At 44.1% G+C, this 24,579-nt stretch overlaps 2 protein-coding genes across 2 annotated transcripts in view; one reads left to right on the forward strand and one right to left on the reverse strand.

Annotated features, from left to right (window-relative positions):
• frmd3 (FERM domain containing 3) overlaps positions 1-19,024 on the reverse strand; it is a 91,302-nt gene extending 72,278 nt beyond the window's left edge. Inside the window, exon 1 of the mRNA XM_038996919.1 lies at positions 18,917-19,024. Coding sequence (XP_038852847.1) covers positions 18,917-19,021 — 105 coding nt within the window. The 5' untranslated portion in view covers positions 19,022-19,024. The remainder of the gene's footprint in view (positions 1-18,916) is intronic.
• A 759-nt stretch (positions 19,025-19,783) lies between these two features.
• On the forward strand, positions 19,784-22,825 carry LOC120046344 (probable gluconokinase). The gene is made up of 5 exons (XM_038991547.1): positions 19,784-19,917; positions 20,191-20,221; positions 20,893-20,979; positions 21,392-21,435; positions 22,324-22,825. The coding sequence occupies exons 1-5, from the start codon at positions 19,880-19,882 to the stop codon at positions 22,673-22,675; spliced, it is 552 nt and encodes a 183-aa protein (XP_038847475.1). The 5' UTR covers positions 19,784-19,879; the 3' UTR covers positions 22,676-22,825.
• The last annotated feature ends 1,754 nt before the right edge of the window (positions 22,826-24,579 follow it).

Consider the following 24,579-nt stretch of genomic DNA (forward strand, 5'->3'; position numbering starts at 1 on the left):
CACTTCCACTAGCACTGCCGCCGTCTCAGCAAGAAAAACATTGATGCGAAGAGTGTACTCTGATTCCGATGATAGATCTTCCGCTTTGTGGGGGACGGTCACCCCTTACAATGACACTAATGGCGTCAGTCCAGCAACTGACCTGATGACTCCCACTGGTGTAACACTTTGCGATATCACAGACAAATATCCTCATCTCAGTTCGCAGGTACTGAAGAGGTTGCCACATGCGTCTAGCTCCAGTTGTCGGATCCTCACCTCCTTGTCGATTTCCATTTTCCTAATTTCAAGTTCAAACTTCATCTGTCTCTCCTTATCTTTTTGCTCCATTTCTAACCGGGCCAGCCTCACCTTCAGCTTTGCAGTCCCGTCTGAACGACCTGAAGCAGAAGATAAAGGATCGTATCGAGGCAACGTAAAGGGGGTACGAGCAACCCCTTCCTCCGCCCTGTCCTCCGACTTGGCATCGGAAAGTCTACCCGTCTCCTCTCCTTGCAATGAGAGAATTCGTTCTCTCACTAAACCCTCCCTGACTAGCACCAAAAGCTCAGCCTTCAGGGCTTTCTCAGGGATAATGAATCAATAATGGTCAGCTATAGCTAAAAGGTCTACTTTACGAAACCTCACCAAACAATCAACAGAGGGCGCTTCAATGAACTTGGATATGGCTGAGGCAGCCATCTTGTACACAGCAATCTACTGAACACACAAACTAAACAAGTCATCCAAACTCACAACCTACCATCACACCTCAATCACTAACCACAGAGAGCTCAGTGCAGCAGGGTCCGGTGGGTTTAATGGACTCCCAGATGAGCCCCCATTATGTTACGCACGCCTCTGTGAAGAGGGAACGCAACACCCTGCTACAACTCAAGTCCCCGTGAAGTGAAAGAGGTATGGACTGTAGGTGTGAGAAGAGATGACAAAAGGCAGAATTGACCGTTTACTAGGATTTTATTCCTTTACACGGTAATATGGGGAAAAGGGGCTGGACGGAACCAAAGCAAAGAAAGTAAATATCAAAGCTCCCCCTCTCCTATCTAACCTGCCTAACCACTACTTACCTAATTTAGCACCGCCTGGTGCGCTAACCAAAATTCAGGGGGTGGTCCGCTCCAGGTCTTACCTAGTGTGCCTAGACAGTGAATATACTACGGGTATATGTATGCCCGCGGGCCTCTTGCCTAAGCACTCCCTAGGTGCCTTCCCCTTCCCCCCTGGGAACAAATGAAACAGAATATCAAACAATTACTCAAACAAACTAAGAAACCAAGGACATCAAATAAGCTCTATCTGATAATGCAACAAACTAACTCAGTACATATCAAATCGCTTTCTAAGAAACAACCAACACTATATATGACCCTCAGCCATGATCTCTCTAAATCACAATCAATATTTCTGCAATCTCCTCAGCCTGCAATGATCTAAGCCTGCAATGATCTAAGCCTGCAATGATCTAAGCCTGCAATGATCTAAGCCTGCAATGATCTAAGCCTGCAATGATCTAAGCCTGCAATGATCTAAGCCTGCAATGATCTAAGCCTGCCTATGATCTCTCTCTTCTGAACAACAGAACACTGGCTTTTATAGCTTCAGAAGGCATTGGTAATTAGAGACAGCTGTGTCTTAACGAGGGGGCGGGGTCAGCTCTCCAATCATCAATTGGGGCCGACCAATCAGCTGCTTGGGGAGAATTTCAGGAAGCCATCTCCTGAAACACACACACTCAAATACAAACTACAACACAGAAACTGGGGAACGTAACACGGACGCTGTGGTGACTGACAGGTTTCGACAGGTTTCGAACTGTACTCTGAAGTTTCCATTCTAACAACCACGAAAGACTTTGATCTTTGGGGAAACGCAACCAGAAAGACTCTGATGAACTCTCCAGCAGACAGACCGGATTCCAGCAGAGAACACAACAACGACATACGGGCGTAAATATAAATTGCAATTTATTTCCGAATGAGGGACCGTTCATGGGCAAAGGATCAGCATTTCAATTAATCGATTTGATAAACTAGCAGGTCATATAATTTTGTCACATTTAACGTTGGTAAAGACACTGCATATGGTGCCCCGTGTGAGGTATCTAAAACAGGATGAGGCATTTATTTTGAATCATGTATATATATTAATTGTGCAAACAGATTACTGTACAAACAGACTGCGTTAGATACGAATAGAGCCGTGTGATGTGTGTATTGCTCATAGTTGTCCCGGTGTCGCGTATCAGATGACGTCAGAGTGTCTTATGAGTTGTTAAATTCCAGATTTAGCCCATTTGGCCAAACGGTACAAATTCTGTCGGTCAATATTAATTTCTAGAGCAAGGGCATAGATCCAGTAATGTTAGAAATTTGAATATAAATCTGTTTGGTGACCGAGCCGAAGTGTTGTCTGTCCGCCTATCACGCAGAGCCAGCGTGGGTAGGCCACAGGCGTATCTGTTTTTATGTTCCGCGTATGTTGGTAATATAATGCTAGCAAAGAGTATGCCGAATGGGTTAATGTGAGACGTCACTAGTAAACCCACTTTCCATGTTGTATGTAATCCTTTGTGCTGTGGGAACAGTATAAGAATAGCTAGCGGGCACAAGATGCTACAGCTAACGAAGGAATAGCAGCCATTTTGTTTTCCTGTGTCACTGCTAAACTCTTCCGTCTTGGGCGACGGAAGAGTTCCGCCATTGTACTTCCGTTCGAGTTCAGCTTTGTGCGAACAGTGACCCCTGGTGGTGAAGAATCGCCAGTACATTTCTTTAAAAATAATTAGTTAGGTGACACCCAAAAGTGGATCACCTTTAACAAGTGGTTACTTATGATATCCAGCCAATTGCAATTTGTTGGATATCGATATCTCATTCAATTTAACTAATAATTAAAATTGCCAGATTTACCTTTACAGGTGGATCTTTGAAATAATAACCAAATTGATTGGTTTTCTACAATGAGACAATTTAAACTTTTCTAATATTAACCTAGATGAACCAGCTCTTCAGGTTAATTAAAGTTTAATTCCCAAATAGCCTGTACAGGTTTGATTTATCATTAACATTGATTAAATCAGTAAAATTTGCTTTTGCAAAGCCCATTCAGGACTACCCAGTACTGAATGAAGTCCCGACATTCCGCGGGAATCCCATGTGGCTTCGGCCTTAGAGAGAAATGAACCTAGTGGTGAATGTACCACAACATTTGCTCTAGTGGATACACTTGATAATCTAGACAATCTCAATTAATTGGATATCATCGTCTCATTCAATTTAATAAGTTAAATTGTCTAACATAACTTTTCAGGTTCTTCCAATTAAATGAGACATTTTAAACTCAACAATATTAACTTAGATGAACCAACTTCTCAGGTTAATTAAAGTTTAAATTCCCAGATAGCCTATCCAGTTATGATTAATCATTATCATTGACTAATCAATTCAATTTGCTTTTGCAAATTCATTCACTGTCACGGCCGTCGAAAGAATGTTGCCAACAAAACAATAAATAACAAAAATGACCGTGAAGCTTACAGGGCATAAGTGCCACTAACAAAGTCAACTTCCCACACAGAAATTAGGGAAAAGGACTACCTAAGTATGGTTCCCAATCAGAGACAACGATAGACAGCTGTTCCTGATTGAGAACCATACCCGGCCAAAACAAAGAAATACAAAAACATAGAAAATAGAACATAGAATGCCCACCCAAATCACACCCTGACCAAACCCAAAATAGAGACATAAAAAGCTCTCTAAGGTCAGGGCGTGACATTCACGTCCAACTCCCACATTACTGGTACAGTACTGATGGCTCATTAACACCTATAAATAGATTCAAATCGTTGTTGCAGCTTCCAACGTATTCCAAAACCAAAATAGGAACATTATTTTTATTTGTTTATAAATGTTCTAATAATGTGCAAGCTATCAGAGGTAGTGGTTCCCAAATTAGTGCAAATTAGTGAAACCTCGCCCATAAAATGATTGATCTCTGACCTCAGCAGCGATACCAACCCTAACTATGCCATTAGCGGGAAAACAGTAGAAATCACGACAAACGCTCTCCAAAATCAACCATCGGGTGCAGGCCTTGTAAAGGTTTACTTCAGTTTAGCCCTGATGTCTTGCCATCCAAGATTGGCATTGGTCCAATACTGCAGTGCACAGCTGAAGCACGAGCAGGACACGGTAGACATAAAGAGGCAGGTGGAGAGAACCGGGAAACCGATGACAAGCGCAGAAAGGGAAATATTCTGCTAGCTATGGAACTGTGTTAAAAAACTGAACAATTAAATGTAATTGCAAAAACGTATGACTTCTACACGAATAAAATCGCATTCTACAGGAACAACTCGATTTATTTAGCCAAAACTAAATACGATGATTTCCACGCCAGACTAGATAAATCTGAAGTGTTATCTACAAACAGGAGCGCTCAACTTGATAACATGCATGCAGTTTTGTTGAACGTTACTCAAAGTAACAATGTTCTCTCAACATGCTGCAGACCAAAGACGATCAGTGAATGAACACAATGACTAAGTTGGATGACAGGTCAGCAGAACTCATTGAAGTCGCTGAGCAAATGAATGATGAGAGAACTCAGGTGATGAAGATGGAAATATTGATTTCTAAGGGAGGAAATCTCATCTCGCTCCGTACTCAAGACCTCTATCTGCAAACATTTGAGACTGAAAGGAGCAAATGCGACACTCCCGTGTCCAAAATCAGTACTCTAAGTGCTCAAGTGGACTCTGCAATGCAGCAGAATACCACCCTTAGGTACAATCTGGTGGAATTCCAGAACGGTCACGCGCTACAGTGTGACTACCCAACCAAGCAACCGGAGTGAAGACGATAGAAGGTTTCAGACTTTGCCTCCCTCAAGTGTCCCTCAGTCTTCTCCTCTGAGTAATATGGCGCCTCTTCGCCAACAAAGCCAAACGCTTGGCTTCTCCTCTTAACCTTTAGGCCCCAATTTGCCCACAGGATGAAGCCATCCCTCTCCGCCCGCTTGGCGTTGAACACCTTGACAAAATCGTCAAGAATTTCCCCACCTTTGACTCCGTTCCAGGTCAGCCAAACGATACTGAGACGTTCCTATCTGACATAGAAGACGCATTGGATGGCTACCCGAACGCTACGGGTTCTGACAGGGTTTACCTTGTCATGTGTCTATTCGAACGTCGAATAGACGCGTGACGAGGTTAATTTGTCTACAGCAGCAACATGTGCTTAACGACTACGCTAAACTTGCCATAGCTTTGAAATTAGAATTCAGTGGTTCTACGACTCGCAAACACGATAGCTCACTGGCTAACACTGTCAAACAAGCTCGGAATGAACACCCACAAGCTTGCTATCATAGGCTTTGTTCAGCTTACTTTGGCCTACTCACTGCAACAGGAATGGAAGAACTGTTACCATTCAAACAAATGTTTCTGTCGAACATGTATCTCACCTTAATTACCTACTTGGGCCCTACAGCCCACATTGGCTTGCCTATCTTACAACTCAAAGAGCTTACAAGCACAGCTTTTGAGGAATTAAAAGCTTGCAACGCTAACATGCTGACCAGACCGGACACGCTGCGTGCGCGAGCGTCGCAAAATACATTTTGAAATCCTTGTTATTCAATTATTGCACCCACACTGCTCGCGAGCGTCTGCGACGCCAAGGGCTAAAATAGAACTCATTCCTATTTCTGACGCAGATCGCGCTGCAAGTCCTGCCTCTCCCATCTCCTCATTGGTTTATAGAAGCAGGTACCCACGTGCCATCTCCTCATTGGTTATACCCACGTGGGTGATTGAAAGGCGAACTGTTTTGCCGGTAGTCGTGGTAATACAATGAAAGTTTAGATGCGATCACCATATAAGTTAAACGATGAAAAAGCCTGGAAGGAGGAGAGATGACTAGAAATGATTCGGTTGGCCGTTTTATGTGTGGATTAATTGTAGGAGTAGAGGTCCTTGTGCATTTCAGGTAAAATAACAACTCAATGTTTATATCCCAGGACAAATTAGCTAGCAACAGCAAGCTAGCTAAATAGGACAAATTAACGTTAGCTAGCAGGAGCAAGCTAACTAGCTAAATTGCCATACATGTTTAATGCTTTTCGACCTGTCCCCAAATTAATGTAATTGGTTCAGAGTTTGTTTTGAAATTTTAACCTGCATGTCGTGATCGCGTTTGGTGTAGGGGGGCAAAATAAATGTATGCACGATAGCACACGATGGCGCACGTGCGCAGCCGGTTTGGGTTCCGTGTAAGAGCCCTGACCACTCGGTTTTGAAGTTTGTCCAGGAGCACTCACTCCAATTAGAGGGTGCATTGTCAGGTATTGGAGTGTTGAGAGATGACGCACAACAGTGGTTTCTACCACGAAACCATGATTCCAATAACCACCGCGGTCGAAATAACTGTAAAGTACGTCGCCATCGAAACGACTACCGCTACAATTGACCTGTTCGCCAGGTTCCTGCACCCAACCCACACAAAGTGTCAGAGCACAAGGGTAACAAAGGGTTAAAGGACAATCAAAACGTAGACCAATGTTCTATAGAAGTTCCATTACGTGAAGAACTAAAGTGAGAATTTTTTTAGAAAAGGGTAAAAGATAAGTCACAAGGACTAGACGGGGAATTACCGGACACCAGGTCCGCAGGAATTAACACCCTTAGCAAGGACATTAAAATTAACATTTCTCCCGCTCTCACTCGAGACCCTATCCAGGGCCCACTTGATCAAGAAACAAGCCCACAGGCTTTGTCTATAGACTCTGATACAAAGGTTACGAAGAAAAAGGTCAAAAGCTTCGTTAAAGCCAAGCCCACTCAAAATCCGAAAAGTCGATCTGCTTTCACCTTGAACAGAAATGGCACATCACGTCATTGCGAACGACGACTCCACTTTGTGGAAATATGTCCACTAAATATGTCCACTGCGAATCTAAACGGTTATACCTGGAAACAGTCCTGGAGGACTGCTTAACATGTGCTAATTGAGTCAGGCGCAACAATATCGCTCATCTGTCAAACATTGTTTGATGATCTCAAAAGGGCTTTGAAGCCAACTAAACGTTGTTTAAAAGTGGAACGATGTGACACTACACTTCAACGTTTCACTCAGACTACCTCGCCTCTCACATTGAGAGTCATGCTGAAACTACACTTCCAGGACGTATCGCTCGTTCACCCTGTCTATGTTACCAGCCTCAAATCTGAACCCCTGCTACTTGGAGCAGACTTGATAGATCGGTTACTCCCACTGATGGATTGGAAAACCAACCATGTATGGTCACAGGCCACAGTGCCTTCTCCACTGACCACACTGTCTACCCCTAACACTAGCTGCAACACAGTCATTCACGAGGGGTATCTGTCGAAAGCACCCCTTGGGAAAAAGACGTTTCGAAACCTCTTGGTGCAGAATCTGATCTAAGGAGATATTACGATATCTCGACACATTCCATCAGCAAACCTGATTGAGCATTCTTTTCATGATTTCGAGCCAGCAGTCTCTGTGAATGAGCAACTTCCCTCCTCCTTGAAGTCGTGCAATACTGTAGTTGAGATAAACTTCTCTTGCCCTTCGGACACTTCCACTAGCACTGCCGCCGTCTCAGCAAGAAAAACATTGATGCGAAGAGTGTACTCTGATTCCGATGATAGATCTTCCGCTTTGTGGGGGACGGTCACCCCTTACAATGACACTAATGGCGTCAGTCCAGCAACTGACCTGATGACTCCCACTGGTGTAACACTTTGCGATATCACAGACAAATATCCTCATCTCAGTTCGCAGGTACTGAAGAGGTTGCCACATGCGTCTAGCTCCAGTTGTCGGATCCTCACCTCCTTGTCGATTTCCATTTTCCTAATTTCAAGTTCAAACTTCATCTGTCTCTCCTTATCTTTTTGCTCCATTTCTAACCGGGCCAGCCTCACCTTCAGCTTTGCAGTCCCGTCTGAACGACCTGAAGCAGAAGATAAAGGATCGTATCGAGGCAACGTAAAGGGGGTACGAGCAACCCCTTCCTCCGCCCTGTCCTCCGACTTGGCATCGGAAAGTCTACCCGTCTCCTCTCCTTGCAATGAGAGAATTCGTTCTCTCACTAAACCCTCCCTGACTAGCACCAAAAGCTCAGCCTTCAGGGCTTTCTCAGGGATAATGAATCAATAATGGTCAGCTATAGCTAAAAGGTCTACTTTACGAAACCTCACCAAACAATCAACAGAGGGCGCTTCAATGAACTTGGATATGGCTGAGGCAGCCATCTTGTACACAGCAATCTACTGAACACACAAACTAAACAAGTCATCCAAACTCACAACCTACCATCACACCTCAATCACTAACCACAGAGCTCAGTGCAGCAGGGTCCGGTGGGTTTAATGGACTCCCAGATGAGCCCCCATTATGTTACGCACGCCTCTGTGAAGAGGGAACGCAACACCCTGCTACAACTCAAGTCCCCGTGAAGTGAAAGAGGTATGGACTGTAGGTGTGAGAAGAGATGACAAAAGGCAGAATTGACCGTTTACTAGGATTTTATTCCTTTACACGGTAATATGGGGAAAAGGGGCTGGACGGAACCAAAGCAAAGAAAGTAAATATCAAAGCTCCCCCTCTCCTATCTAACCTGCCTAACCACTACTTACCTAATTTAGCACCGCCTGGTGCGCTAACCAAAATTCAGGGGGTGGTCCGCCCAGGTCTTACCTAGTGTGCCTAGACAGTGAATATACTACGGGTATATGTATGCCCGCGGGCCTCTTGCCTAAGCACTCCCTAGGTGCCTTCCCCTTCCCCCCTGGGAACAAATGAAACAGAATATCAAACAATTACTCAAACAAACTAAGAAACCAAGGACATCAAATAAGCTCTATCTGATAATGCAACAAACTAACTCAGTACATATCAAATCGCTTTCTAAGAAACAACCAACACTATATATGACCCTCAGCCATGATCTCTCTAAATCACAATCAATATTTCTGCAATCTCCTCAGCCTGCAATCTCCTCAGCCTGCAATGATCTAAGCCTGCAATGATCTAAGCCTGCAATGATCTAAGCCTGCAATGATCTAAGCCTGCAATGATCTAAGCCTGCAATGATCTAAGCCTGCAATGATCTAAGCCTGCAATGATCTAAGCCTGCAATGATCTAAGCCTGCAATGATCTAAGCCTGCCTATGATCTCTCTCTTCTGAACAACAGAACACTGGCTTTTATAGCTTCAGAAGGCATTGGTAATTAGAGACAGCTGTGTCTTAACGAGGGGGCGGGGTCAGCTCTCCAATCATCAATTGGGGCCGACCAATCAGCTGCTTGGGGAGAATTTCAGGAAGCCATCTCCTGAAACACACACACTCAAATACAAACTACAACACAGAAACTGGGGAACGTAACACGGACGCTGTGGTGACTGACAGGTTTCGAACTGTACTCTGAAGTTTCCATTCTAACAACCACGAAAGACTTTGATCTTTGGGGAAACGCAACCAGAAAGACTCTGATGAACTCTCCAGCAGACAGACCGGATTCCAGCAGAGAACACAACAACGACATACGGGCGTAAATATAAATTGCAATTTATTTCCGAATGAGGGACCGTTCATGGGCAAAGGATTAGCATTTCAATTAATATAATTATAGACTGTGTGTAATGAATCCATGTTGTCTTTCTCGCTCTTTCTCAGTCCACACCCCCTTCATGTTGTCTACCAAGCCGTCATATCGGCTTAGCCCACTAGGGACTTTTCCATCATTGTTAGTAACCAAATATCTTCTGTTTGTTTGTTATGTATTTCTGTGATTGTTTAGTTAGTTAGTAAATAAATAATTAAGCCAATTTGTATATTGTTGATTCATCATTTATGCTAGGGTTCGTGCAGAAAACCAATAATTTTACGATGTTCAGATGAGACTGATAGAAGGTGACGATTAATAATTGACTGCTATTGATATAAACATGGGAATGCAAACTGGTGAGGGACCAAAATGGTGACACTTTTTTTTGCACTGAAACATGTAAAAAAAATCCCTGCTAGGGGGAAATGCACGTTTTAACTAATTAAACAACAAAGAATATGCCCTACATGATCAGTCTCTGTGTGTAAAATAAAAAGTGCTTCATGTGAACCTAACTCACAGCTAAACAAATGTAAAGAAAGCAATCCAATGTGATTTGTTTCCTAGACTTTACTGCAAATGATACTCAAGTCTTGAGAAAAAACAATACATTAATATTGCAGTTAGCCACGACAGCCTTTATAATAGAATGCAAGTGACCACACACATCTAAATACTGCACTTGGGAAAAAACATCTTAAATAGAATGAAACAAACAGGCATTCTAATTTTTGCTCTATTATAGTGGCCACTATAGTCGACATCGATCAAGTGCACAAGGCTACATGTGTGCAAAAAATAACGTTCACTGAGTAAAAAATGTAATTATCCCCCCTCACTCAGTTCAACACAACAAAAGCAATATCTTTGGGTTACACTGCATTGTACACTTTATGCCTGTGGACATCTGTTCTACAATGTGCCAGCAGAGCACGATACCCTTTGTTGGCATAATTGATCTCTTTCATGCAGAAAGTACACCTGGCCTACCCCTTTTTATCCACTGTATTTAAAAACTGAGAAAGAGGGAAAGTGTGTGGTGTTCCTTTCACCTAGTGGCATCCAGCTTAAGCCAGGCCCAGCTCCAACTACACTTGTTTAACAAGCAACGTCTCATTTTCACCTAATTCTCTCATTCTGAAAATTAACCACATGCTACTGTAAAGGGAAAACATTAGTTCACAGATGGTAGTTTGTTCATTAGCTAATTAACATGTCACACAGATTGCCAGGGCCCAGTAAGCAACTAACACGTTATAACTTGAGGAACGGCAAGGAGTCGTATCAGGTTACCAGTTAATATAATAGCGAATTGGTTAGGTTACTAATGTTAGCTCATCTGATGTTGTGCTGTCTGACTTTATTAGCCAGATCATTTTCACACCATGAACTCAATTATTTGATCAGTAAAGTTTCTCTGGCTAGCAAACGGATCATTCGATCCCGCTAGCAAGATACTTAACAATGCTAACAATACTTGTTCCACCACTTTCTCCCTCACTTCAAACTTTCCAAATGACAGTTGTTTTTCGGTTACAGCTCATGAAGTACGCTTCATCACCTTCTCACCCCCGTCTCCGTGGTCAGGCTTCTCACCTACCTCTTAGTTATTGTTCATGGGACGCACTGCTGGAAGTTAACTGGTAAACTGCCTTTCAACTCTCCTGCTGTCTTTCCAGAGCGAGCGCTGATGTTGTAACTAGCCAATCTTTTCTCTCTTCAGTCGCGTGCTGCATTCTGTTATGTGAACGATTGGCTGAGCCTTGAATAAAGCCAGTATTGCCCCAAACGCGTATCACTAGTTCGCATACAGCCAGTAGTCATCCAAAGCCCCCCCGCCCAAACTTTTCTCATCGGATCTACACGAATCACGTAGGTCACCTTTCAGCAAATTTGGCTGAAAGGTGATTAGTTTCCATCCCTGTATAAAAGATCTTCAGATTTTAAAGAGAGTGAATTTGGGAAATAACCATTCTATATAAATTAATGCTTCCGTGGTGCCCCAGGTTATTAATGGTTTAATTGTTGCATGGTTTAATTCAATCACGTAATCAATTCAACGTTAGGTAATCGATTTGATAAAATAGCTGGTCATACAATTTAGTCACATTTAAGGATAGTAAAGACACGACAAGGCTGAACCAACATGTTTTTTCTACTTATTCCTACTTGCACCAACGCACACACACAATCAATAGTTCTGAAAATGTTGGAAACATTACCTTTCTTGACCATGCTGTAGTTTATGTACCTGTTTGTTACATTCAATATGTTTTGTGGACTTCACTGGACAGATGTTGCTCTCCGGTTTTGTGATGAAACAAATGTGTGGTTGAAATTATTCTGCCACTGTGTCTTCTTATTGTCTCGGCCTTTAGGCCTATATATCACGGTGTCAAGGCATATGAACTAACAGGTTATAGAGCAAACAACACAATTATCACAAAACATAGTGATTTTACACACGCACCACTACTGGTGACCTTGATGTAGCAAGAGGACTGATCAATGATCTGATTTGGGTGTGTGTGGAAATGACAATAATGAGCCAATGATTGACCCTATTCTAACATTGAAAGGGTTTGTTTCTCCCCGGAGAGAGGAGTTCCGGAGATGACAGAGGATACTGGAGATCTGATCCAAGCCTTGGAGATACGTTCTTCTAGATATTTCATCATTATCGTACCCCATAATGCTCTGTGAACTTGTCTCAAAGGCAGGAGACAAACCAATTATCCCCACCCCCCCTGGTGGGGAGGGTGGTGGTGGTGGGGAGAGGAAGGTGGAGTGGTGGGGAGGGTGGTGGTGGGGAGAGGAAGGGGGAGTGGTGGGGAGAGGAAGGGGGAGTGGTGGGGAGGGTGGTGGAGGTGGGGAGAGGAAGGGGGAGTGGTGGGGAGGGTGGTGGAGGTGGGGAGAGGAAGGGGGAGTGGTGGGGAGAGGAAGGGGGAGTGGTGGGGAGGGTGGTGGAGGTGGGGAGAGGAAGGGGGAGTGGTGGGGAGGGTGGTGGTGGTGGGGAGAGGAAGGGGAGTGGTGGGGAGAGGAAGGGGGAGTGGTGGGGAGGGTGGTGGTGGTGGGGAGAGGAAGGGGGAGTGGTGGGGAGGGTGGTGGAGGTGGGGAGAGGAAGGGGGAGTGGTGGGGAGGGTGGTGGAGGTGGGGAGAGGAAGGGGGAGTGGTGGGGAGGGTGGTGGTGGGGAGAGGAAGGGGAGGGTGGTGGTGGGGAGAGGAAGGGGGAGTGGTGGGGAGGGTGGTGGTGGTGGGGAGAGGAAGGGGGAGGGTGGTGGTGGTGGGGAGAGGAAGGGGGAGGGTGGGGAGGGTGGTGGTGGTGGGGAGAGGAAGGGGGAGTGGTGGGGAGGGTGGTGGTGGTGGGGAGAAGAAGGGGAGTGGTGGGGAGGGTGGTGGTGGGGAGAGGAAGGGGAGGGTGGTGGTGGGGAGAGGAAGGGGGAGTGGTGGGGAGGGTGGTGGTGGTGGGGAGAGGAAGGGGAGTGGTGGGGAGGGTGGTGGTGGGGAGAGGAAGGGGAGGGTGGTGGTGGGGAGAGGAAGGGGGAGTGGTGGGGAGGGTGGTGGTGGTGGGGAGAGGAAGGGGGAGGGTGGGGAGGGTGGTGGTGGTGGGGAGAGGAAGGGGGAGGGTGGGGAGGGTGGTGGTGGTGGGGAGAGGAAGGGGGAGTGGTGGGGAGGGTGGTGGTGGTGGGGAGAGGAAGGGGGAGGGTGGGGAGGGTGGTGGTGGTGGGGAGAGGAAGGGAAGTGGTGGTGGGGAGAGGAAGGGGGAGTGGTGGGGAGGGTGGTGGTGGTGGGGAGAGGAAGGGGGGGGGTGGGGAGGGTGGTGGTGGTGGGGAGAGGAAGGGGGAGGGTGGTGGTGGTGGGGAGAGGAGAAGGAAAACAAGCCCTGGAATTGCTACTCACGTGTAACAGAGTTAAGAACGTACCGAAGCTCACTCCACAGTTAGCTTGAAATTCTGCAGATGGAGCTATCCAATTGGATCCTTTTTGGTTGCTCAACCAGTTGGAAAGTTATCAGTAAGGGCTGTCACATGTGTTAGCAAAGCAGAGGTCCCGAGTTTGCAGCCAGGTATGAGCCGAATTGAGTGGAAGTGGTACTCGCTAAGCAAGCAGCATGACGTCCATAACACACGCACACACACATACACACTCTCTCTCTCTTTCTCACACACACACACACACACACACACACACACACACACACACACACACACACACACACACACACACACACACACACACACACACACACACACACACACACACACACACACACACTGATGCCCTGTTGGTGAATGGGTGTCCATTACGAAAGAGACAGAGGCTAATTGGGCTGAAAGCCCCATAAGTGTTCCAGGGAACATCTCAGAATGTGTGTGTGTATGTGTGTCAGCGGCAGCCTGCCCATTAGGGATTTAGGGGCAGCGCCCTACTTGTGATTTTTTTATATACAGTACCAGTCAAAAGTTAGGACACACCTACTCATTCCAGGGTTTTTCTTTAATTTTACTACTTTTGACTGGTACTGAATATATGGTAAAATTCATAGATATGTGTTTTAAATGCTCATAAAAGTGTGGTAAGTGTTTACATTTTCCTATTTCTATAATATAATGTTCAAAACAAGCTGTTCAGTTACTATTCTGCCCCTCAGTGACTCTGGCAGCAGCAGCAGCAGCGCCGCGGGCATAGGCCGTGAGAACATTAGTTGGATTATTTTGCCAGCTATTTGCTATGAGGGGGAACTGCCTCAATGAAATAGCAGGATTCCATAGCATACAATTTTATAGGACAAAGTAAATGGACCGTCTTGGGGGGCTCAAATGTGTGTCCAGTCAGAACGTCTGTGTCTGCTCTAGTCTCCCTCCCAACGAGTCTCTCGTGCCAGACGGCTTACTTCCGTACAGAAGACTAGATTTAAAAATATATATTTTTAAATGTAACCTTTAACTAGGCAAGACACTAGATCTGCTCTATCAGGTGCAGATGGCGCTAAAGCAAAAAGCAAATTGTAATTAACTTAATCATGATAACAGCCATGGGAGCCTGGGACCTGATAAACCGGAACAAGAGTCGGTCAGAGGGATACACTAGCTAGAACCTTCTCAACGCTGATCTGGTAGGACAAAGAAGCATGGCTGTGGCTGACCAATTGTATTATTTCACCCCGGTGTTCATCATGTTCTACTGTGGGTGACAGGACGACATGCTGTGTGGACTAAAACAGCATAAAACCTGGTGTATCACAAAGCATGATCAAAACTAAATCAGCCAGCTACAGTAATTTTGAGAAACATTGAGAAATTGTTTGGTAAAATTAACCAGTTATCTACCTTTGATAAGCAGCTATAGCTAGCTGGTAGCTTGCTAGCTAGTTAGCTCCCATACCAATTTCAAGTATATCTAAACTAAAATATCTGACTAATTCGAAAATAAAGTTATTTCAGAATGAAGTTCATGCTTTGTGACATTAAGTTAGATAAACTTTTTTCACTTATTGCATCTGCATGCTTGTTGCGTTCTCCCTGGTGTACTCGTTCTTTCGTGAGCTGGCTGCTCGTTCTAATCTGTTCAAAACAGTGGCAGCATGTGCAGCAGGGGTCATTCATTTTTTGACAAGCAAAAGTGAAATAGGTGTATTTATGCTGTTGTTCAAATGCACAGATCGCTTTATATATCTTCTCAGAGAAATTACTGGTAGTTCGAAAACTTGGCATCATATTTCTGTCATGCTGCTTGGTTGACAACCTCCCCCCCCCTCATTAGTAATTATGAATAACATACAAATGGACAGTAACATCTATTACATCAGTGTGTACCATATGACTGCTATTGTTACACTATCACAATCTCTGGATTCAGTCTTGATTCAACCTCCAACCACCTGGCTACTTCTCTGAGTCTTCATTCAACATCTAAACACCTGGATACCTCTCTGAGTCTTCATTCAACATCTAACCACCTGGATACCTCTCTGAGTCTTCATTCAACATCTAACCACCTGGATACCTCTCTGAGTCTTCATTCAACATCCAACCACCTGGATACCTCTCTGAGTCTTCATTCAACATCTAACCACCTGGCTACCTCTCTGAGTCTTCATTCAACCTCCAACCACCTGGATACCTCTCTGAGTCTTCATTCAACATCTAACCACCTGGATACCTCTCTGAGTCTTCATTCAACATCCAACCACCTGGATACTTCTCTGAGTCTTCATTCAACATCTAACCACCTGGATACCTCTCTGAGTCACCTCCCCATTACTCTCCTCCTCTCTTCATATTTCTCTCAGTTCCCTCATCCTCCTCTATTACTTGTCTATTGGCTCCTCTCTGATTCTCCCCATTACTTGGTGAAGTCTGGAGGATTGATCTCTTTCTTCTTTAGTCATCTTCAGAAAGACATCAAAGGTGCGCCGTGGAAGACAAGAATAGAAAACGCTGCTATTTTTAAACCCAAGCTAAAGAATGCCTACTAACTGAAACACCAGCACTGCCTCAAACACACACACACACACACACACACACACACACACACACACACACACACACACACCTCCCTCTTTCTCTCTCCTTTCCTCACAGACCTTTGAAATATGATGATTGCTCCTATCTGTTTACAGATTCTTAAATAGAAATGTATCGGTAATGTATCGGTAATGTATCGACAATGTATCGGTAATGTAGCGATAATGTATCGGTCATGTATCGGCAATGTATCGATAATGTATCGATAATGTATCGGTAATGTATCGGTAATGTATCGACAATGTATCGGTAATGTATCGGTAAGGTGACTTTATAATGGACGGAAATACACTCATCCGGAAGAGGCTATAAAAGGCTCTCATCTGGTCTGATATCACAATACTATGAACACACACACACACACACACACACACACACACACACACACACACACACACACACACACACAAAGTGCCGGGCATCAGTGACACCTGACTAATGTTGGCCTCATGAAGGACAATGATCATCCTTAATTATACATGGGCTGTCTGAGAAGACAGAGAGAGAGGGGAGAGAGCGAGCGAGAGAGAGAAAGAGAGCGAGCGAGAGAGAGAGAGAGCGAGAGAGTGAGAGAGAGAAAGAGAGGGAAAGAGAGAATCAAAATGCTGGCAATTTCCATTTTGAAGGGCTTCCGCAATTCCTTACATGTCCAACCATGTATCTTTGGCCAAACATTTGCTTTTCATAATAATGGCTTAGTTTTTTGGTACATGCCAAAAAATCCCCAGCCATAACAGTAGAACACAAAACTACTTTCAAACGCATGACGCCGAGGACTTTTGGTCATCTCTTCATAAGGGCTAGGATGGAACTGCCACTTGACAGTAGACAGAGGGTGAAAGAGGAGAGGAGAAGGTGAGGGAGAGGTGTATTGGGGGGAGGGAGGATGGAGGTCAGGAAATATTGATTGTTTGGGCTTGTCTCCCTCAGCAGGTTCGGTTTTACATTTAGACTGAACACGAGAGCAGTGAGCTACAGTAGACACATTTACCCCCAGGCTCAACACCACACACTCAACACAGCCAATCTAATCCACACCAGCACTGGAAAACACACTCAGCATTAAAAAAAATCAATTTAGCGTCTTGTGAGAGCTGTCAATCGAGGGTGGGACTACATGGCAACCAATAAGAATTCTGCTTAATCTGTAGTAGTAACCTATTGGCTCAAATTTCTCCCTCTCACATTGTAACTTCCTACACTAAGTACTGTTGTGAATGCATCTCTAGCACGGTTTTGAACGTCACTCCAAATGTGACATCTGTCCGAGGAACACAACTCCACACAACTCCACAGCAATGCTCCAGAAACCAACCCCCACTCACACCATGACATTTTCAGTCTGTGTCTTACATCTGTGGCTTCTGATGACCTACATATGAAGAAAGAACAGAGAAGAAGCCTTCTAACATTAAAAAGAATGTTGTCGGAGCAGAACGAACTCGGCGGAAGTTCATGAAATATGCAGAAGAATTCACCCTGGAACAGAAACCCATTAAGACACAACGACTGAAAAATGCATTTAGCTACAACACAGACATTTCCTCCTGACCGTGCACTCACTGACACACCCACACACACACACACACACACCTTCTCTCTCTCTCTCTCACACACTCACACACTCTCACTCTCTTTTTCTTTCTTTCTCACACACACACACACACACACACACACCCACACACACACACACACACCTTCTCTCTCTCTCTCTCACACACTCACACACTCTCACTCTCTTTTTCTTTCTTTCTCACACACACACACACACACACACACACACACACACACACACACACACACACACACACACTCTCTCTCTCTCTCTCTCTCTCTCTCTCTCTCTCTCTCTCTCTCTCTCTCTCTCTCTCACACACACACACACTTTCTGTCTCTCTATTTCTCTCTCTCACACACACACACACACACACACACACACAACTTCTCTCACACACACACACACACACACACACACACACACACACACACACACACACACACACACACACACACACACTTTCTCTCTCTCTCTGTTTGTCTCTTACATACACACACACAGACACTCTCACAGCATTTAAGAGTGGTTGTAAATCATTGATTGGGCAGCTGTACATGAACACAGAGACTCTTAGTTTGACATGGTCAGTGTTATGGTTGTGAGTCTGGTCAAACATCAACAGTTTAATGACAGATAACTATAAACACCGGTCCCCCCTTTGGGAAACCGGTGTTCACTGTCTTTGACGCTTTTTAATAGATAAATTCACAGCGTTGATTTATGCAATCAATATGAGAAATTCACTACTGGGTAGTGGTTGTTATTATTATTACGCAACAATAATAATAAATAAAGTCTACGCCGATATATATATATTTATTATTTAGATATGTCACACATTTTCTGATCAATTGTAGTGTAAAGTGTGTAATGTTAGTGTACGTTAATGTGTTGCTACAGTAGCTATCAGCTAAATAAGACTAGACTACTAACGTTGGAGGGGGGAGATTAATCCTTGTGAGGAAAAATAACGGCTAACCAGTGTTTTGTCACCTATACTAAAATATGCGACTTGAAACCACAAACAGCCAGATGTTCTAATGAAGCCAGTGAATTAATAAAAATAGCCTACAATCTTACCCCGATAATGTGATCATGGCAGTCAACATCCGACGCAATTATGCCACGGTTCGTAACAATCACAATAAAGATCATTGCATGCGGGCTGCGCGAGCATGGTCGCCCTTTACCTGGATGCTGCACGAGATCTCCGAGTCATCCAGTAACCGAATCGTGACCTGGATCTCTTGATCCAGAGAGCGGAGGCTTGGACTACGAAACCGAAGCATTTTCATTCTTCTGCCCTGATTTGCCTGTTCCACATATCAAACAAACGCTTTTACTGGCAGTGACGCGTTCAGCGTAGGAATGGATGCAAGAGACTGGCGAGGTGGGAGAGGCTGCATCTGTCGCCTGCAAGAAGGGACCGGTCTGCCTTCTCTCTCTGATGTCAGTAACAAGATGCGCGCTCCTCTGTCAATTCGCTCTTTCGCGATATGCCACTTTTGGGTACAGTTTTGTCCAATAAATAATCAAACAGGTGTACCATGAGATCACTCACAGGAGGTGTAACAGGCCTAATATATTTATGAGAATAAACTCTAATGATTAAGCCTATAGTTGGCACATAACAATTGACATGGTGTTAGAATCATTCCCAGCTGGGATGAACATGGCTGACGCCCCAGGTGACCCATGGCATGGTTACCACACCACTGCTTAGGCTATAGGTCTCTGCGGTGAGCCAATAACCACATGCTTCAGCAATGGTTATATCAAAACAATACTCTCATGTAGCTAAACTTGGACCATCCATACGGACTTGATCCTGTCCCACGACATTACGACTACTCGATCTATTTTCATGTCCATCCATATTGGACATAGATTTCAAACGATTTAATCTCTTTCGTCATTCACATAAAAATTGAAAACTCATTTAATGTATTTGGGCCATATGATGCGCCGCGTCCAATTTCGTTTTGAAACGTGTACTGTCGCTTTAAACTGAAAGGGGCAGGCGGCAGGCAAAACATGTATTGCGTCATTACGCTCAATACCAAAACAACCTGCAGAGCTGTTTTCCTGTACATGATATACACTGGAGCGTCTGGGCTTCGCCTGGGCATCAGGCCGTACTGACACCCAGCGAAATGATATATGTTATAATGGGAGTGTCTGGCTGCGGAAAGTAGGTGTCCCTGTTTTAGTTCATCGTTTGGGAAGCACACAGTAGCCTACTAGATATCGCATTCACATCCGCTCAACAGTGAGCCGCATTCTGGAATATCCTAGACTGGCCTATGTATGGATGTACTATTTCCCTGCGGAACCGCGCATCATAGCAGTGAAATCAGTCTGTTTAGGTTATGTGTATTATCGGTTTATGAGAATCGTAATATTGGCCTGGTTAGCCTCACTGTAGCTACTGTCCGAGCCTTAATGCTTTTTCTCTCCCACACAGGACAACACTAGGGGCCTTCCTGTCACACAAGGTAGACATTGAACGGTGCTCTCAAACTTTGACCTGGGATTCAGCGCACTCCGCCCACTTGTGTCTCTGCTGACCAGGGTTCAAATACTATTTAGATTACTGTATTTCAATTGCTATTAAATACATTTCGAACAAATAATTTAAACAAAGATTGTTTGAAAATACAAGTAGTTGAATATTGTAATGTATTTGGAAGTATTTGCATATATTTACAACTACTTATATTTGAAGTAGTTGTTTTGGGCTGTGTATTTGAAAATACAAATATACACACTTTCTCCAAATGCCTAAATACTTTAGTTATTGAAAACATAGGCCTACTTTGTATTGTATATAAACATTTGCAAATGTTTTAGGGCAGGGTATTAGGGGTATTTGAAATGTATTTGGAAAAAAGTATTTGAGTATTTGGTTTGTGAGTATTTTTATATTAGTATTTTGGTGTATTTGGTTTTACAATTAGTAAAACAAGTCTTTGAGTATTTGGTTTCACAAGTAGGTATTCAGATACTTCAAATATAAGTAGCGGTAGTTGATTTGGCCAGTGTATTTGAAAATACTAGCTAAAATACACAGAAAATAAGCATTTAAAATACAAATACTTAAATAATCATATATTTGAACCCAGGTCTGGTTTGGCACTCCACTCACCTCACCTGTGTCTGTTCTCAGCTCGGGTGGCCGCTGCACGAGGGAGATGACTTTCACCCGCGGGAAAATGTTGAGAAAATGGCTCGCGGGGAGCCTCTGACTGACCAGGTGACCAAATCACTCACATCACTTCTCTTAGGCTATCATCACGCCTCTGATTATTCTACGCAGTGTTTTAATAACTCAACCTTCACTTAGTGTCACCCTACACTTAGTGTCAAAGGGAGCTCTTTCATCAAGTTCCATCATTTATGATGTCCAAAGTAAATATGATGTGCATGAGTGAGTTCACTAAGGCTTACCTCTCTTATGTAGCCCTGTTGGCTGATAATTAGAGCCAATGCCCCCTGTAGAGAGAGACGGAGACAGTCAGTGACAGGGATATGGGGAGACCACTAGAGATAGAGCTGGCTTGTTATGTTGGCTGGAAATCACAACACAGGACTCTGATTCTGTTTCAGTATTTTGATCTGAAACCGATCCTGTGACTCATCTGTGTCTGATTATTCTAATTCATCAGGACAGACTGCCTTGGCTGCTGAAACTGCATGCTGTCATTCAAAGGTAATTATAGGCTACGTACACATCATTATACATGTATAACCACCTATTATATATGCAAATACACATAGTGGAACAGTTAGTCACAATCTCTTTCTTTTATGGAACAGTCTCAAATCTATCGCAAAGGCTGATATGATAGAGTTGGGTGGAAAGAATGCGAGAAAAAACACCAGATCAGAAATGCATTCTTAAAATAAGATGAGATGAAGATGGAGAGAGGGAGTTACAGAGCACAGAGGGAGGGAGAGAGGGAGTGAGAGAGGGATGAAAGTGACAGCTCTCACTTAAATTCTGTGTGACAACTTCAAAGAGATCTGCTCCCCTTCCGGACTCAGATTCTCCTAGTAATCCGCCTTCTCACTTTCCCAGTTAGTCACACACTCCTTCCTGATCCCGCTAGTTGTTTTCAACATGGAGGTTGTCCATTTTAACCCATCTGACGAAAACTCTCCCCAGTCACATGTAATCACTGTTTTATACATGTTTTAAGTGTTCTTGAATGTTTGTATAACATTGTTGTTAGATGTACAATGTGTATCATGATACAGACTTTTGCACAGCAAATTCCACCCTTACAAAAGAAGATTGCAGTTTTGAAACTGCAGTAACTGCATTCGACTGTGGTATTTTTGACGCAGTAATTGCAGAATAACTTCAGTTGAACTGGAGTTGTACTGCAGTTGAACTGCAAAATACTGCGGTAAAAAAATATATATTTTGGACGCAGTATTTGCAACATACTACAGTTATACTGCACTCTAACTGCAGTTATACTGCAGTATACAGCAGTTATACGGCACTCTGACTGCAATTTTTTCCCCGTATGGGCACTTCTGGTTTGTTGTCGTTATCTCATAATGTTGGAAGTTGTGGGTCTGTCTTCAATAGGGAGAGGTCTTCAGGGGGTGATGCCATCATGGTGTGTTCAGCTCTGAGGCGACTTTACAGGCAGGTTCTGCTGTTTGGCTCTGAGGCCCTGACCTACAGCTCGGACACAGCAGGCCTGCACATGTGCAGCCTGCCCGGCGTCTGGTTCCTCTTCCTGTACGGGACATATGATCTGATCCATGCAAGGATGGTGGCCCGGAGGGGACATTTCATGCAGCCTGGTCTCCTGCGCTCTCAGTTTGATGTTCTGGAGCCACCGGCGGAAGAGGAGAACGCGTTGCTGCTTGATATTCGGAGGAGCACGGATGACATCTGCAGGGAGATACAGGAGCATCTCCGCCAACTTTCATAACCAGAGATCATGATCATGGACTCTCAAATCAAAGACAACATACTGGACTGCACTGTGTGCTACAAAACAATTACATATCATGTCAGACTTTTATATTATTTTATTTTACAAAGCACAATAAATCCGTTTCTGATTGTATGACACATGCTAGATGCAGAATCTCTATTGAATGTGTTTTTTAATCCAAAAGGCGTGGGTCTAAGAGTCTCGTATCCAGGCTGTATCACAACCGGCCGTGATTGGGAGTCCCATAGGCCGGCGCACAATTGGCCCAGCGTTGTCCGGGTTTGGCCGGGCTAGGCCGTCATTGTAAATAAGAATTTGTTCATAACTGACTTGCCTAGTTAAATAAAGGTTAAATACAATCTTAAATAGTATTACAATACAGTATGACTTACTTGATTTATGCCCATAGCTCCTTAAAGGAGCATAGGCCGTTGACGAATGTCCTCCATCTCACTCGGTTCAGGACAAGTTTTTCCAGGTCACACCAGTTGAGGAAGCTCTCAGTAATTTCTGCCTGGACGTCTTTCCTCCAAGTGATTCTTGGTCAATACAGTATAGGCATTCTTAGATGGTGACACAGACCTACACACTATTTTGTAACAATGCCTGTCTGCCAAATGTCATGTATGGGGGGTTAGCCCCATTAGAAACCTAAATTAGAAATCTATCGCCCATAGCATCAAAGAGGGGTTAGGGGCCTCTTGGGAAGACCCCACAGAATCATAGAGCTGTTTCAGGGGAATGATTCACCTCCCACCCCCAACAAGGGTATTTCAGGAGCCTCTAATCCTTGTAAACTCCCCACCACCACTCTCATATCACACAGTCTTGTACAACTAACTTTGTGGGGACACACAATTTAGTCCCATTCAAAATCTTATTCTCCCTAACCCGTACCTTAACCCAAAAACCTAACCTTAACCCTAGCTCTTAAGCCGTACTCTAACCCCTAACACTAATTCTAACCGTAACCCTAAACCCCCTAGAAATAGTATTTGACCTTGTGGGGATGAACAAAATGTCCCCAGTTGGTCAAATGTTTGTTAGTTTACTCTTCTTGTGGGGACTCATGTTCCCAACAAGTGTAGTTAAGCACGTCCACACATGGATAAGAGCGTCTGCTAAATGACTTAAATGTAAATGTAAATATACAAACACCAGTGTTTCTACACTTACAGTATCCATACCCTTTCGCTATACAAACCTCAAAACATCGTAAGACCATGCGAGAATCTCAATTGCGTTTCCTTGATTCCTCGCATCCTCTCTCCTTTCTTCCTTCTCAAAACCCATTGGATGACAATTTCTCACCATGTAAGATCAATTCCAAATGAAAAGTTGCAATGCACATAACTGCAACTCAAGATCAGATATATAGTCCCATCTGCTGGACATCTAGATGTGCTACAAGGCAGTGGTGAAGAAGAGGGTTTCCCAATGTCGGTCCTGGGCCCCCCCCCCCTCCCCGGGTGCATGTTTTGGTTTTGCCCTAGCACTACACAGCGGATTCAAATAATCACAGCTTGATGATGAGTCGGTTGTTTGAATCAGCTGTGTAATGTGAAGGGAAAAACCAAAATGTGCACCCAGGGGTGGCCCCAGGACCAACTTTGGGGAACCCTAGTGGAGAAGACCTTGACTACACCTGCATTGCTTGCTGTTTGGGGTTTTAGGCTGGGTTTCTATACAGCACTTTGAGATATCAGCTGATGTAAGAAGGGCTATATAAATACATTTGATTTGAAAATTTGATTCGATATAACATCCATTACTGGGGTGTATTCACGAGGAACCAAAAAATAAGCAAATCTATTCACGTTTTGAGCCCCACGTTTTGCTTTTTTTTTTTGAATAGCTCAGTGCTTTCTGTAGTGGTGGGGAAAGCCAGCAGAAAATAC

Source organism: Salvelinus namaycush, chromosome 1, assembly GCF_016432855.1.
Source record: "Salvelinus namaycush isolate Seneca chromosome 1, SaNama_1.0, whole genome shotgun sequence".
Lineage (NCBI taxonomy): Eukaryota > Metazoa > Chordata > Actinopteri > Salmoniformes > Salmonidae > Salvelinus > Salvelinus namaycush.

Excerpts from the sequence above, each read along its gene's own strand:
- LOC120046344 (XM_038991547.1), top strand. The coding sequence starts at position 19,880 with ATGATATATGTTATAATGGGAGTGTCTGGCTGCGGAAA. Across the intron at positions 19,918-20,190 it reads GGAGTGTCTGGCTGCGGAAA|GACAACACTAGGGGCCTTCC; the intron begins GTAGGTGTCCCT and ends TCTCCCACACAG. Across the intron at positions 20,222-20,892 it reads GGGCCTTCCTGTCACACAAG|CTCGGGTGGCCGCTGCACGA; the intron begins GTAGACATTGAA and ends GTCTGTTCTCAG.